We start from the raw sequence: 16,828 nt of genomic DNA on the forward strand, positions 1-16,828 counted from the left end.
TGAAAAAAAAACAGACGAAACTCTTTAGTAGCCAAGCAAACCTTTCCCCGTGGGCAAAGAACAATAGCCGCGATGGGGGAGGGAAAAACAGAGTAATTAAGTTTCGTACTGGTTTTCCTTCGTCATGAGTTTTCTCTCTTGGTTTCGTTGTTTTTGTGTATGTTTCTTTTCCCGGAAAATCACGATCCCAACTCTTTTTTTTTTTCTCTCTCCGTGATTTTCATCTAATTTTCCGTATTGTTTTCCCCCCTTTTTCAATGATTGTTGCGCTTTTTAGCAGTTTTTTACTTTGTTTTTCTTTTCATTTAAAAGTTTTTCTTTTTCTTGTCGATTCATTGACGAGCCTAACCACACACACACACAACGGCGCAGAAACCCCTTAATTTCCGCCCAACCTCCCATTCAACGAATCTTGCTGCTCTTTCGCTGGCTGTCTGATGTGTCCTCTTGAGTTTCCCGCGCGCGCGCGCCCTCTGCCAACAACGCCTCAATTAAGCAAGAAAACTCCGCAAATTAAAGAGTCCTCAAAGCGTCGTCATTTGGGAAATTCTGCCTGCGAATACTTCAAGTGCGAGGTCTCTCGAGAAAATTTTCTGCGGGTGCACAATTAAAAGTTGATGTCCACTTAAAACAAGAGGCAACGGAAAAATCGAGGAAACAATTGTGGAAAAGTTTGGTCGCCTCTTGAAAGGGGAAAACTCGGACCAGGTGGAAACGGCAGCCAGTCAACACCTGGACGTTTTTTTGACACTTCAGTCTGTCGACGTGGCACACACTTGGGAGGCTTTTTACCAGGGGAAAAGGGGATTTTGACGACTTGATGAGTTTATTGCAGGAAAAGGGTTGTAATTGGAGAGTATCAGATAAAAGTATGGATAAAATATAAATAGTGTTCAATAAACTATTAATTTGATTCCAATTGGAACTTAACCTTTCATGAAAGTTTGTTCAGAGTAATATTTTTTTTGCATTTTTTACAAGTTGATATTTGATATTTGATGAAATCTGATAGGTGTTTGTAAATATATCAAGGTATTTTAAGATATTTGGAGATGCAGTCATGCCTCGGTTTAGCACAGGGGATGCAAAACCGTAGCGTGCATAATGCAAAAAATTAAAGTGTTTTGGAATCGGGATGATGGCAGCTATCCATTGTAGTTACAGTTACATGAAAATTTTCTCAAAAATACGCATTTTTTCAGTTTTTTGAAAATGAAATTTTTTACTCTGAAAAATCCTCAAAATATTTGTTATTGCAATATGGGTATCAAATGATCGAATTTTTCTCATTCATTTCGAATGTCAGACATTTTTTAAAAAACACTCCAAATTTTCAAAAAAAACCTTCAAATTTCGTAAAAATACTCAAAAATTTAAAAAATATTAAAATTGAAATAAAAAGCCATAGTCTCAACATTTGAATGCAAAAAGTGTTTAAAAATACATTTTGCACTAGTTCAGTTGTTTTACAATCATTAGTTTTCAAAAAAAAGTAAGATTTGACGACAACAAAAAAACTAGCGATAAAAAACTTTTTGCGATACTAAACATCGATAATTTTCAAAAATTCAAAAGATGTTTGAATCAACCTAAACATGCTTAAAATGATTATTCAATTCAATTCAATTAGTTTTTATTAGTAAATAATCAATTCACAATTTCGTAATTCTTATAACCTAATAGAGTTTTGGAGTACCTTTCAGCTATGATTTGTACTTTAGTTCATTTTGATGCAATTGGATATTCTAACAATGGATTTGTCAACAGAAGGAAAAATCATTAAAAAAAAACCTTCGAAATTTCTTAAAATGATTATAAACGCAGGAGAATGCATTTTAAATCAATTCCAGCTAATTGCACTTAAATTTCTATTGAAATTTTAAACTTTTTTGAAAATAATATTTTTTGCTCCCTGATTTTTTGGACCAATTTTAAATGGAGAGGAGGGGTGACAAAAACTTTAAATAAAATTTGTACAAGCCTGAGGGTACAAAAGATATAGAGATTGAGACAACATGTTATAACGTTTGCTTATGCATTTCTTATCAAATAAAGGCATTTTAATCTTTTAACGAATTTCGACATTTGGGGCTACAACCCGGAAAAGACGTAATTTTATTCCATAAATTCATAACTTTTTGCCAATGATTAAAGCATTTAGTAATACTTTTTGCCCAAAAAATATGGAAGTTGGGCTTGAAATGTGTAGCTAAATATTTTACTGATTAAATTCTGCATTTTTTTAACAAAGCTCACAAAAAATCATTCAAAAATGGTTTCACAAATTAGAAATCAAGAAAACAGTAATGTAAAAAAGCTTCCGATGCTGTTTTAAAAATTTCATTTATTGTCGTCTGACCCTGTTAAAAAAATATGTTCAACATTTTAAATTTTTAATAATAACTAGTTTGTGAATTAGAAAAAGTGAGTTAGAAAAGACAGTGATTCAAAAAAGACATTTTTGGTTTCTCAAAACAACTTAAAATAAAGAATAAATCTTACAAACTACACATGTTTCAGTGAATGAAATTTTTTATGGTTATGTATTTTTTCAAATCCAAGATCATCAAAAACAACAATTAGTTTTGTCAATTCTTCAAAAACAGAATTACACATACCAGCCACTAACAACTAAAATCCAACAAATATGTAAAAAGAAAATAAAATTCAAAAAGTTTTAACAATTAAACTTTTAAGAAATTATCGGATTATATCAATATTTTTTTTTCATTTTTAACACCAAGCTTTACTTTTGAAAAGATTTACAAATAGATAATTTTCCTAGATTTAGAGAGTAGGGGAAATATGCCCTTTCCAATCAAACACATATCTTTGTCATATGGAGAGTTTGATGCTCGATTAAAGCAACAGCACCGCCTCGAGTAAGCACGCAAATGTATGCCATTTACTGGCCAAAAAGATCAAATTGAATGCACTTTTGATCATATTTTCTATTTTGCAACATCAAAAAAACAAACGCGCCAAGTCTTTTGACGTTTGAATTTTGACGACCCATTCTAATCGAACAAAGGGTGGCCACCAACACCACCAGCAGCGCCTGTTGGAGTGAGCCAGTGATGCCAGGAAACTTTCGCTACAAAAACCACTTTTCGTGAGTGTTCGTTTGAAATTTCATCAATGTTGACAGCACTAAGCCGATCCAAAAGTGCGCTGGAAGTAAAAAACAAACTATGCTGAAAATAGGAAAATGGGCGTGGCCCAATGCATTCTCGGTTGATTAGAATACATTTTGGAAACATTTTTTTAAATGCTTGTAAAAGGAATAGAATAACATTTAGTAAAAGTGAAAATAAACAGAAATGTTCACAAAAAAATGCTCTACTCGTTGGTGTACTTGGTTTTAGTAAATTTCAAGGAACACTCCAGATTTTCCAGCATCATTCAAACACGATCGCTTATTAGGCTTAAAATGGGTATATTTCCCCTACATCGTTATATAACATTTTGAAAATATAAAAAAAGATAACCGAAAATTTTAATTATTCGGTCCAGAAAATCGGACTGGTTTTACAAGGAAAAATAAAGATTTTTTTTTCAGGAAGTTTTTTTTCAAATATTATGAACAACTTGTACAATAAAAAAAAAACCATGTAAAAACAAAAAAATATTTTGAAATTTTTACATTCGTAGATTGACTACAGTCCAAATTCTACCTTGCAGTTCATCACCCTTCACCGTCACAACTCTTCATAACATTCCAGGACACTTCACCAACAACAATGGTCCCCCAAGGTTTCCCTTCATTGACTAGCTCCGCAGTAATAATGAATGACGTGCCGCGCACTTGCTTCTACTGCACTTTCCAGCGCCACGTCAACTCTAGGTCCCCAAACACCTCCAGGGCGTTGAGTTGTTTCAAAATTGTCGTCCCCGTCACCAAATCTGTCGTCCCTCTTGTCAAAGTTTTTAAATTAACTTTTTTTCTCACTCTCATCCTTATTTTTTCCCCCCATTTCCCCTTTAACAAGTGGAGTTGAGAATTGTGGGCAAACTCCTCGAAATCCAAGTGCTTCCGCACTCCCAGCCAAGTTCGGCCTGTGTTAAACCTTAGCCGGGACATCAACCAGCGAGCACCCGAGGAATTTGCGGTCTTGGATGCCCTCCAGCGTTGAGGGTCGCCCCTTAACAGGCTTGTTGGCACTTTTTGAGTTTGAGTTCTCGCGCGCTGGAGGTGAGAAAAGTGTTGTTATTATTTAGCATGCAATTGCATTTCCGCCAGCTCGTCCCGCCGCGCGTAAAACGGCTCCCATTACTGGAAAATAATGGGCGGTTGAAAAGCTTGAGCTCCTTAATCTAGAACAGAGGGCGGGGGCGCACTCCACAGAAGAACGACAAAAAGCCTGCAGCTATTGCTAAGGTAGTGAAGAGCTTTACCTCTCCCCTCCTCTCAGGAAGGACTCCGGAAGGAAGGATGCAGTTACTAGTGATGTTGCACAGCTGCTGCTTTTTTCGTTTTGAGGATTTTGCCCGGAGGAAAAGAACCGCGCCGTGATTTTATAATTGAAGAGATGCCACGCTTTCTGGTTGAGTGCCCTGGGTAGAAGGAAAGACTGCCGCTTCTTGGAAACACTTTGCGCGCTTGAATAAGCTGCTTGGAGGATTATTCTCTCTAGGAACTCGACGCCAGTTTAATGGATTTTGTATTGTTGCTTATTTTGTAGGCTATTGTGAATAATTTATTGTTTTGTTTAAATATCACATCGAAAATTAAAAAAGAAATTTATAAAAATGTATCCATTTAAGAAGAAATGGATTTGGATATCATTTCCAACCCAATTTACAACATCTTACATTGACTAGTACAATAAGTTGCACATTAGTCTCGAATATCCTGACAGTGTTGCCAGACAATCAAATCTCTTAATTTTTCAAAAAAGTTTATCAAATTCTTTGGCAACACTGATTCCAGAAAATATTTTCTTTATTTGTTTCATGGGTTATCCTCCGCCTACTTCTATTCGATTTCCATTAAACTTTGCTCTAAGGGGTAGTTTTGATTTTAGTTAAAACTTCAAAAACTTCATAATAATCACTTTTTTGAGAAACTTTCTCGTATAATCCCTTATGTTTATGCATCAAAATTGTTGTTTTTGCTGATCTTCAACTTTGTAGAACATTGATATACACTAAACAGTACCCCCTAATTTGAAAATAAAAAAAAATGTTCCAATTGATCGAAAAAATACTTGTCTCGGTTATCACAGATTCAAAAAGAACATTAAAATTCCCATGAAATAACATGTCTCACGATTTTTAACAGTTGAGTAAAACGAAATGGTAGCGATTTCAAAACTACTTTTTATACGCCAAATTGTGCGTAAAATTTCACACAAAAGTCTTTTGCTATCTCCTCACGATTTCGAGCTACACATTGCTGAAAACTTGTCTTAGTAAAAATCCAGCAAAATGAAAGGGGTCGTACCGCCCCACCGTGACGAAAAATGGACCTCGGAATCGTAATCAGGGACCAAAATCACCTCTAAGAGCAAAGTTTCACAGAAATCGAAGAGGGGTTGGAGCAACTTTTTCCGATTTCGTGTGAGTAGACGGAGAATTACCTGCGTTTGACGTTATAAAATAGTGTTGCCAGAAATATTTTTTTCTGCCTCGAATTTATTTTCAAATATCTTTTCTACACTTAACAGTCAAATGATTTTGGATGAAATTGTTCAATAAGTAATTGCAACCTAAAAAAGTTTGGAAATTTCCACCAATACACAATATCTTATAAGGGATCATCCATAAACCACGTGGACACCTTAAGAGGGAGGGGGAGCGTAGGCAATTGTCCAAGCGCCATACAAAAAAGATTTCATTTGTATGGAAATTGTCTACGATGGGGGAGAGGGTTGAGATTTCCACGTGGTTTGTGGATGGTCCCTAACAGTATTGCCAAATATTTAAAAAATGTGACAAATTGATAAAAACTTCAAATAAAAATTCAACGATGACTGATTTTTTTTTCAAATTTCACTTATGTATTATTATCACACGACACTGTTGACAGATATGCAAACTTTATGACTTACTGGATATATTTTAACAAAAACAAGTGGTTTCGGAAATGTAATAAAACCAAATTCTGCTTCTAAAGCAATGAAAATTCCGCCATATTCAGGATATTTCAAAAGCGTTGCCAGATCAGCTGGATTATAAAGTCTTTTTCAACAAATTTAAAACATCACCTTCACTTTTACTTTGGCAGTTCTCGAGTTGTTTTGGCAGTGTTGTCAACTTTCCAATTTAAATACAACACGTTTTATTGCAATTACAACCCTTTTTGTACGTGACAAATTTTAATAGACAAGAAATCAACATATTTTTTCTCAATAGAATTGAATGTCCTCACACGTAGAAATTCAGCTGTCAGACATTAGAATTACCGAACTAAGAATCGCCAATTTAAAAAAAAACTCATAATTCGATTTTCATGGTTTTCAAATTGGGTTTTCAGAAATGCTTTCATTCAAAGAAGGAATTTCTATATGAAATTATTAGTCAAAGATTTAGGTAAATATTTTTTTCTTTGAAAAAGGAGTACCCCGTTTTCGCTTCAGAGCAATCATAATATATTTCAAATACATGTCTCTTTACCAAGCCTAACTAGCTTCAGTCTCACCTGCCAATATACTGATTCTACTGTAGGCAAACCAAGCTTGTTTCAATACTTTAGTTCAAACCGTTTCGTTTAGTAATTCCTCATAATTTATTTAACCAAAAAAACAGAAAGTAACACAAAAAAATATCTCAAAAACTCAAAACACCCCGCGGTTGCTAAACATTCAAACGTGTCTTCCCCCACCCCCTCTCCGCCCAACGATGTGCGCGGTCCAGAACGGAGCGACCACCGCGGTGCCGGCCACGGCCATCGGAATCCCGCCGGCCACGGCCGCCGCCCTAGGGTTCACGATCGCCTGGGGAACCGCCGGGGCCGCCACCCACCATCACCATCCACCACCGCCGTACACGACGTACGTCGTGAGTCACGGTGGCCACGGAACTCCCGGAACCGGCGGTGGCGGCGGCGGCGCTGGCCAGATTATGAACGGCCACTGCAGTCCAATCACGGCCGGAAGTCCGACGACCAGCTCCTGCCAGAGTCAGTCCAATCAGTCGTGCAACAGCCAGAACACCTGCCATACGTCCACCACTACCAACACAAACCATAACAATAACAACAACAACCACATCAGCGTTAATAACAACAGCCCCGGAAGCACCTGCAAAGTAATTACTAACCACTTTTCAAACCCAGTTATCCGAATCTCTGCTACCTGCTCCCCCTTCTTCCAACTCTTACTATCTCTCTCTCTCTCTTTGTGTATGGATCTTCAGCGCTACCATTTTGGTTAACTTATTTTTACTCATAAAGTCTTTCGTTTTTTTGTAAGTGTGTGTTGCCTTTTTGTTCACTGCCTGACGAGATTTCAGTGAAATCCGGCAGCACTGCTTTTGGCAGATCGCGAATGACACCTTGCATTACCTTGATCACGATCAAGGTCAATCAACCAGAAGGTAATGTAACGTCTCATGTATGAACTGTCAAACGCAGTGTTGCCAGTATTTACTGAAAATCAAATTTAGATTCTTTTTAGTCTTATTTTTGCTGAAACTTTTGATTTTCAAAAACAAACACCTTTAAAAACAACGCGGTTTTGTAGAGCCCAAGGAATGCGCGTGTGTGTGCCCCCTCGATGTGTACAAGCTTTGCCGATGCCAAGTCTCGCCAAGATCTTCCGAGTGTCGTAGTAGTTGGAATTGCTTTGCCCTGCCCCGGTTGAAACGGTTTCCGCCATGTCTGCCTGTCATTCGAAACGGTCGCATCCCCTTGTGTGATTTTCCGTATTTTTTTCGTTTGTTTTTGCCTGGCCCAACTATTTTCCGTGTAGACTCGGTGCTCTCTTCCAAGCTAAATTTGCTTAGATCAATAGTTGCCGTCAAGAGGGTGCACTTTGAGGTGCGCACATAAAATTTATGGTAATTTCCGTCCCGTTGTTAGTTTTCATGACCTGAACTTAGAAAACCCAACAAAAAAAAAAGAGAAAAAATACACTTTGGTTTTATTTTTGCCACTTTAGTTCGTCACTGTGAGTGCGCGCGTGTGTGGGTGCCTTTCTGTGTGTGTGTGGCCAGAGCTTTTCCCTTTTTTTCTTGATTTGACTTTTCCGTTCTTTTTTCGTATTCTGCGGCCATCAAATAAGAATTGCTTGAAAACCAACAAAAAAAGAATAGACTGGGGAAGCCAACCTCCAAACTAGAAAGCCAGCCCGAAGAGCTTAATTGCATTTTTATGTTAATGTTAAACCGCAATTTCCCACCACATTAGAAGAAAAAATGAGAAAAGATGGAACCACTGCCAAATGCAGTGACCATCACGCTAGCGGGAAATATAGAATTAAGGGGACGAGGTCACTTTCGGTCTTGCTGCTGCTTTTGATGGTGGTTTTTTAAATGAAAGAAAGTTCATTTTAGAAACTCATTTGCAATAAAATCAAACAAATAAATCGAATTGATCAAATGATTCAAATGATTCAAATGATTCAAATGGTTCAAATGATTCAAATGATTCAAATGATTCAAATGATTCAAATGATTCAAATGATTCAAATGATTCAAATGATTCAAATGATTCAAATGATTCAAATGATTCAAATGATTCAAATGATTCAAATGATTCAAATGATTCAAATGATTCAAATGATTCAAATGATTCAAATGATTCAAATGATTCAAATGATTCAAATGATTCAAATGATTCAAATGATTCAAATGATTCAAATGATTCAAATGATTCAAATGATTCAAATAATTCAAATGATTCAAATGATTCAAATGATTCAAATGATTCAAATGATTCAAATGATTCAAATGATTCAAATGATTCAAATGATTCAAATGATTCAAATGATTCAAATGATTCAAATGATTCAAATGATTCAAATGATTCAAATGATTCAAATGATTCAAATGATTCAAATGATTCAAATGATTCAAATGATTCAAATGATTCAAATAATTCAAATGATTCAAATGGTTCAAATGATTCAAATGATTTAAATGATTCAAATGATTCAAATGATTCAAATGATTCAAATGATTCAAATGATTCAAATGATTCAAATGATTCAAATGATTCAAATGATTCAAATGATTCAAATGATTCAAATGATTCAAATGATTCAAATGATTCAAATGATTCAAATGAATCAATGTCGACTTCAAAAACAAAATTTAAAAAAAATCAACTTGAATTGCTGCAGCAAGAACGACTTGTGACCTCTTCAACGAACTAGAAAATCCCGGAAAAATCCGCCCATATTCTTATGATAATCGTCCCCCTTCTCTTTTCTCTCTCTCTCTCCCTCCAACCGACACAGGCAACCAACCCGTACCTGGCCAGCATGCCAGCCAGCACGTACAGCCCGTACTTCCCGCCGGGGCACCTGATGCCGACGCTGCTCGGGCCCGCCGATCCGTCCCAGCTGGGCCCCGTCGTCCAGCAGGCCGTCGTGCCCCAGGCCCAGCAGAAGATTCCCCGCTCGGACAGGCTCGAGGTAAGACGGTCCCCGCGTCCAGAACTCTCGTGTTTGGGAACTGGAACGCACCCCTAAAGACTCCCCCAACAACAACAAAAAATACCCCCCTTTGAAATTGAACTGCCCCCCCATGTTTTTTGCCTTAGAAACATTATATAGTATTCTACCTTTACCTCTCTGTGTCTGTCTGTCTTTTCCCAATAAAAATAATGCAACAAAAAAAAAACAATAAAACGAACAAAAATGCTTGTCGTTTTATTCTGTTAATTGTTTAAATATTTACCTATTGAACGAACGCTTTATCTGTACAGAATTAAAAGTTTTCGCACCTCACTACCTTTTTTTGTTTTTTTTAAGTTTTACTTACTCTCTATAAATATGATTACCAAATATATATATGTACATTACCCTACTTTTTCCTGTTCTTCTGGATTGATACTCTTTAACTAAGCCAAAACGCTACTTTTGTACATGAATGGTTCTTCTTTCCAAACTTTTGTTTTCATCTGGCTGTGAATAGATTAAACGTTTATTTTAACATTCTTAGAGTAACGAACGCCTAATAATTCTCGACGGTGATTGCTGGAGGAACTTTCCGGACGTGAAAGGGCTTGAAAATTGAATAAAACTCGTTACAAGCCCTGAAGAAGGCGTCGCGTGAGCAGAAACGTCAAATTCAGCCCATCACTCTGGAAGGTTCCTCCAGCAATGCTTAAGTTACAAATAAAAAAAACAAACGCTGTAAATAATTTAGTTAAGTAATCTAGACCTATTGTACGATATACATGTTTATCTATCCATAAACAACCGCCTAAGACTTATAAACAAAAAAGCAAGTTTTCAATTAATTTTTATGGAATGAACTAGCCTAAGCTGAGTACTTAACCGAAACAAAACAACCGATGTTGACATTCAAACCAAGATCTAGCTGAAATAGTGACAGTTACCCGAAACAGCTACTGCTAGAGAAAAACCGCCAGCGCGCCAAAATGTTACCTCAAAACTGTCAGTGTCTTGCTGTTGCATCCCCCGAACACTTTTTTTCGGAGAAACCACACTTCTACTATTATTCTACTCTCGCTTTAGCGCACGAACTGTTGACATTTTCACTGTATCATTCTTCATTTTTGTCGTCTTTTGTTGTCTTTTTTAAGTTTAAGTTTCGTCATCAGCAGAAGTCTTTTTCAGAGATTAAGTCTTGACACGCTCGTTTGGAGCCCTCAAGAAGACTACATTTGGATCGAAACGTCAAGCAAAACTAGTAGTTGTCTTCATTGAATGACAAATTTATTTATTTTTTTTGCAAATGTGTTCAGCATTTAGGACATTTTCAAGAAAAAAAATTTGTTAAAACCCTCAAGAAGATTTTGTTTGAGCCGAAACGTCGTAAAAACAAAACTTATATCATTTTTTTCCATATCTTAAGTTTTGACTATTAGACATAACAGTTCGACTCTAGCTGATCATCTTACTTAAACAAAGGAGAAAAAAATATTGTTAAAGACCCTGAAGAAGACTTCAGGTGAATCGAAACGTAAAAAAAACAGAAATGCATTCATTATGTAGCAATTTTCTCTGAAATGTCGTGGCAATAAAATGTTGGTTCGAGATCCAAGCACAAACAAAATATGAAAAAAAAAACTTATTTCAAAAAAACTTTATTTCAGTTTTTCGAATATCAATCAAACTTATGTTTTGCTTGGACTTTTTAGGAAGTCTTCTACAGAGATTTTGGCATAAACAAAATAAATAAATGTCTTAGGAACCCTGAAGAAGACTTCGTGTGAGCCGAAACGTTGAACTTTTTTGTAATTTGTTTCAGTTGTCATCTTCACCATATTCGTTTATTCAAATCACAAAACAATTCCTGGAGCTGAACTTAAATGTGTTTCAAATGCATTTTTTCCCCTCTCAAAATCGTAGTTTAAATCGAACTCCACACCACAAATCATCGAACAAGGTTCGGCCAACCGAAACGTTTTACAGCCGCGCACCATGCGGTCGGCAAATGTCGTTCCAAACAGCTGAACATGCAAAATTGATGATCCCGTTTCGTACGGGTTTTCGAAACTCCACCAACACCCCTCGGAAACCCTCGCCCAAACAAAAAAGTTTAAATTAATCACTCAAATTGACATAATGTAGTGCAAATATTTCGAAAACTTGCGGCCAAAAGTGGTGGAAAAAATTAAACATTTTTTTTTCCAAACCCCCCAACCCGTTCCGTGAAGTTCTGATTTATTGATGTCCTCTCGCCGATGTCCGGAACGAGTGCGATGTTTATTTATAGGCCGAAATGAAAATCAAATTATGGTTCGCTGGACGAGTTTGGGGGTATTTTTTTTCACGCCTGCTGTCGGAACTTTGTCACTCCTTCCAACATGCAACACTTTTTTTTGTTGCGACTCTATTTGCAAGCCGAAATGTCACCGTGAAGGCGATTCTTCAGCAAGGGAGTTTCAGAAGACTAGGGTGGTCCTTTAATTTTTGAAACTTTGTCAATTTGACCTTAAAAGTGATATCTATGCAAATTAGCACGAAGTTGACGAAAGGTTACCATGGTCAAGTTGGTAAAGGCGCAGGTTTGGCGACCAATCAGCGCGAAATTCAAATCCCGTCGTCGCCAAACTTTTTTTTTCGAATTTCTTTTTTTAGTTTTTTTCTACCAGAGGACAACAACAGAAGCCCCACCAGCATTTCGAGCAATTTGTTACCTTAATGTGACCCGCATTTCACGCCTTTCCGGGCCCAAACTTGCACATTCGGACACGTGGCATTCCTGGCGGCCACTTGTACAGAGTATCGTTTATCACAATATTTCACGCCGGGTGTGCAAATTTGTTTGAATGCAGTCGGCCAAATGATGTCGAGTATATCTGACTTTTGGATGTTGGCCCTCGTTTTTTTTTTGTCGCCACGTGTGTTCGCACACACAAATTTGTTTGGAGCTTTGAGCTGTTGATCCAGAACGGCACACAACTTGTTCCGGTTGACAGGAGTGTGTTTCTTTGTCGGGTTTCGGGACGGCCGGAAAATTGCCTCTGTCAGCAGATGAAAAATACGGCCCACCCATTCGGTTGATTAATTGATCGTAAAGTTCAATTGCACGGGCCACCCCCCGTGCAGTTGGGTACCAAGTGCATCAATTAGAGGGGGGCCGTCCGTTCCGGAATTTTGGAGCTGGCATTTGTTTTAAATTGAGCCTCCCCGTGCAGTCTGAAGTGGAGCTTGTGACAGAGCGGTTTTATTGGGTGATCATTTATCAGCGGAAAATTTTGGGAAAGGACTTTAAAATGAGATTTTCAACAATTAAATCCATCATGAACAACTTGAAAGTCACACAAAGCATTTTTGAAATTCTTATGAAACCTTTATAAAACAAAGAGCAGGTAGGAACAAAACCGTAAACCTGATTTAAAACCCCGAAGAAGACTTAATTTCAGCCGAAACGTTGACAAATTGAGTCATTAGATCATCAATCATAAACCGAACTGTACATAAGTCACACAAACAATAAAATAAAGGCAGCAATCTTCTTTGGAACACTTGTGTAACTTTTATAAAACAAAAAAAAATACTTTTATAAAATAAAAAAAAAAGATCTCCACGCATAAATTAAAGAAAAATATTTTTCATATGAACTTTCGAAGCGACTTTCTGTAAAGATTCTAGACAAAAGAAACAACTGCGTTGCGAACCCTGAAGAAGGATAGATGTGGGCCGAAACGTCGAACTTAATATAATATGCCTTGAATAGTGTTTCACGAAACTAGTTTGTCACAATGATATCGAAATCGAAATTTCATTTCCGAAACATTTATTTAAAATAGGTTATACAAATGTTTAACAGTAGTTTGAACTCATTGTGGAACGCTTATAGAACCAAAATGCTGCAGAAGAAATTAAGTAAAAATAAATAGATTTCATTTCATTACTTCCCATGCATTTAACCGTTTATGCAACAAGGCTTTACCTAAATTTAGCACTGTTTTACTAGACTCGCATCATTTGTCAAGGTTTTAGGTTGAAAAATGTAAGGCGAATATTGCAGCTGTCAAAAATTGAAAGCTCGAAATGCTGGCTTGTTTTTTTTTTCAGTTTTCATCTGAACATGTTGTTTGAGTTCACTTTGGAATCTACATTTAGTGCCAACTATTTTTATACAGCTGAAAAGTTCGCCATACCTTTTTCAATTAACATACATTTGGGTAAGATCCCTGTGAAATGTCAAACTAAAAATGAAAATCAAATCGGCACTCGTCTTGTTTGTTACGTAACCAAACATTCCCTGAATCCATTTGAAATAAAAAGTCAGCTCCAAGGAAGGGTTCAAATTTCAAACAGTTGAAATTAATTTTATCAATTCTCATTATTATTTTTTTTTATTTTTATAGAAAGACAATACAACTCTGCGTTTGACAGATTCTATCAAAATGCTTACCTTCATGCTTGTAATGCGTTGAGTCTGGTCAAGCGTCTGTCAAACGCAAGGCTAGATTCAAACAATATGCGTAGAATTATCATCATCTGTCAGCGAATCATTATCATGTCCATCGATGTCATTCATAATCATATCTACTAAATAAGTTGAGATGTTTTTTTATAGTTCTTAAAAGAGAATTTACAAAAGCACGATCGTATACCTCGGAATATTGCTTGCGTTACATAAAAATAGACTAGATATCTTAATAAAAACTAGCTTCGAGAGCAATATTGTGACGGTTTGTTTACCTTTCAACTGCACCAATTGTTTACTACTTTCTTGTTACGTATAAACCGCTTCTTAACTAAAAACAGAACAATAGGATAGCGAAGACACCAAAAACCATCTTCGATAGAGAAACAAATTTAGGTGAAAGTTAAACCAAAACCACAACCTAGGGTTGTGCTACGAAAACAAACTCTTCTAGAGCGAAAGTGTAACCATGTTCCTTAGTCAAACTAGTCTCTCTCTCTCTCTAGTAACCCGATCTGAGCCTCTACTGTCATATTAGTGTCACACACACAAACGATAGTGTCCATTTCCTTGGTATAGATCGCCCCCCTTGTTCCACCCCTGGACGACCCCCCTCTTCTGTAGGTTATAAACCCCCCTCTTTTCCTACCAAAAACAAGCGTTTCTTCGTGCATCCACCACTTCAACCGCTCGTACGTCCCGCCATTTCAGACTTGCCACACTACTACACTGATACACGAATGATTTTTGTTGAAAAATGTTAGAAGTAAAAAAACCGAAACCACCTCCGCCCCTTCACCCTTTTTTACTCTACATCTCTCTGTACTTCTCTGTCTGTGTTTCATTTCTCCCCCACTTTACATCCGGTTTTGGACCCCCGAACCCCCCAACCTCAACACTTCTTCTGTTTGTTTCTTAACCCACCAAAAGTACGCAAGGTACACAAGAAACAGTACCCCGCCGCCCCCCTTAAAACGCCCCTGACAAATGTTTCAAACCGTCCGCCATTACTGAGCGCCACCACAAAGTGACTTCCACAAACAGCGCCACGCGCGTCTTCGAAACGTCAAAAAGAGAAGCAATATCGTGCACCGCCGCTGCAAACAAACTTTCTTTATTTTTGCGTGCGCTTTCCCGTTACTTTTTTATCGTTTTTTGCATCGCTCTCGCTCTCAGCAAATAATTTTAGCTCTCTCTCTCTCTCGCTCTCTCTTTCTATTGTTCGCTACGTTTTCGTTTTTACAGCGCAACGTTACGAATCGCTAACAGAACCGAGTTTTTGCGCGCGTTAAGTCACGGCACGTTGCGATTGTCGCACCGATTTTTTAAAGAGAAAGTAACGGGGGGCGTAACGCCCCCTCTAAGGTGCCAGTAAACGCCGTTTTTTTTAATATTTTCTTATAAATATTCGCTAGCTAAAGTTTTCTGTTTGTACCGCTAAATTATCTGCCGATGAGTTTTACTCGTTTCAAACAAAACATTTTGTGTTGTCGTTTTAACACTCTGCGTTCTGCATAATAACACGTTACTTTGTCGAGCCGCTTTCCTCAGAAAGTTTTCCGTTTGTTTTGCGCCAGATTTTTCGAACTTTTACCGATTCACACTGCAACCGTGGTCGATGTGTTTTTCTTTACTTCTTGAAACTAAAACCGCAAAGTTTTTTTAAAACCCTCTTTTTATCAATATTTGTTCGTTTTCGTTTTTTGGCAAGCAACTAAACATTTTTATTAGCATACTTTTTTGCAAAAAAAAAAAACAAAAACGCTACTAAATCGCATTTGAAGCAAAAACTACCATTCTAATACCTACTAGTAAAGCAAAATAAAATAAAATCTCCCCCAAAAAATACAAAATTTCTTAACCTACCCCCAACCTCCTCCCAAATATTTGACTATTACATATCAAAAAGTGAAGACAAACATCAATTAGCAGATAATGTCTTTAGGTATGTCGCGAATTCATGCGCGGTGCCTGCAAGCGAGCTGAGTCGGAATGCCGGTTTGCTCATCCGCAGGAGAGCGTCACAACACACGAAGACGGTTCCGTCACGGTGTGCATGGATGCCGTGAAGGGTAGATGCGCTCGTGAACCTTGTCGCTACTTCCATCCTCCCTTGCACCTGCAGGCTCAAATAAAAGCAGCGCAGTCACGCGCAACCGCGGTATGGCTACCCTTTAATACAAAACATCAAACAAAAATCAAGAAAAAAAGAAACATTTTTCTTCTTTTTCTTCTATTCTCTTTCTCTTGTTTCCGTTTGTTTTTATATCTCTCTCTGTTTTCCCCCTCACCTTCCTCTGTTCTTATTCTCTCATACTCTTTCAGTTTCCCGTCTAACACCCCTAACCACTAACATTTCCACACCACTACCCACTAACCCCAAACTTACCACCTTGTGTTGTGTTCCGTTTGTTTTACTTCTCACAAACTCCTAAGTTTGCCGACCGTTTTTGTTTTTTGGTTTTGACGTTTTCCATTTTGTTTCCTCCCTACCCCCAACCGAACAAAACAAACACCAAAACACTCTCTCACAGAACTCTCAAGTTCCCAAATCTTGTTTTGCCACTCTCTCTCTCTCTCTCTGTACTAACACGAAAGACACACTCTCTCTCCGTTTCTCTCTGGCACATACACACAGAGCACAAAAGTCCCACCTCGGTTTTCCAGCCCGCTTTAGCGTAGAGAGCTGCTCCCAATCCTAATCCCGACCCCTGGTAGAATCCACCCTTTCAAAAAAAATCGAGAAAGAAAGCAAGAGCCATTGTTTACAAACAAACCAGCCTTGAATCGCAACTTCAGAGACATCTACTCGTCG

At 37.5% G+C, this 16,828-nt stretch overlaps 1 protein-coding gene across 11 annotated transcripts in view; it reads left to right on the plus strand.

Moving 5' to 3' along the window:
- LOC6033422 (cell wall protein RBR3) overlaps nt 1–16,828 on the plus strand; it is a 623,466-nt gene that overhangs the window by 594,082 nt on the left and 12,556 nt on the right. For 5 of the 11 annotated variants that reach the window (XM_038250157.1, XM_038250159.1, XM_038250160.1 and 2 more), the window contains 3 exons: nt 6,840–7,248; nt 9,393–9,575; nt 15,959–16,174. In XM_038250157.1, the coding sequence (XP_038106085.1) occupies nt 6,840–7,248; nt 9,393–9,575; nt 15,959–16,174 (808 nt within the window). The remainder of the gene's footprint in view (nt 1–6,839; nt 7,249–9,392; nt 9,576–15,958; nt 16,175–16,828) is intronic. The other 6 variants (XM_038250163.1, XM_038250164.1, XM_038250166.1 and 3 more) reach the window with 3 other exon arrangements.

The sequence above is a fragment of the Culex quinquefasciatus genome, chromosome 2, assembly GCF_015732765.1.
Source record: "Culex quinquefasciatus strain JHB chromosome 2, VPISU_Cqui_1.0_pri_paternal, whole genome shotgun sequence".
Lineage (NCBI taxonomy): Eukaryota > Metazoa > Arthropoda > Insecta > Diptera > Culicidae > Culex > Culex quinquefasciatus.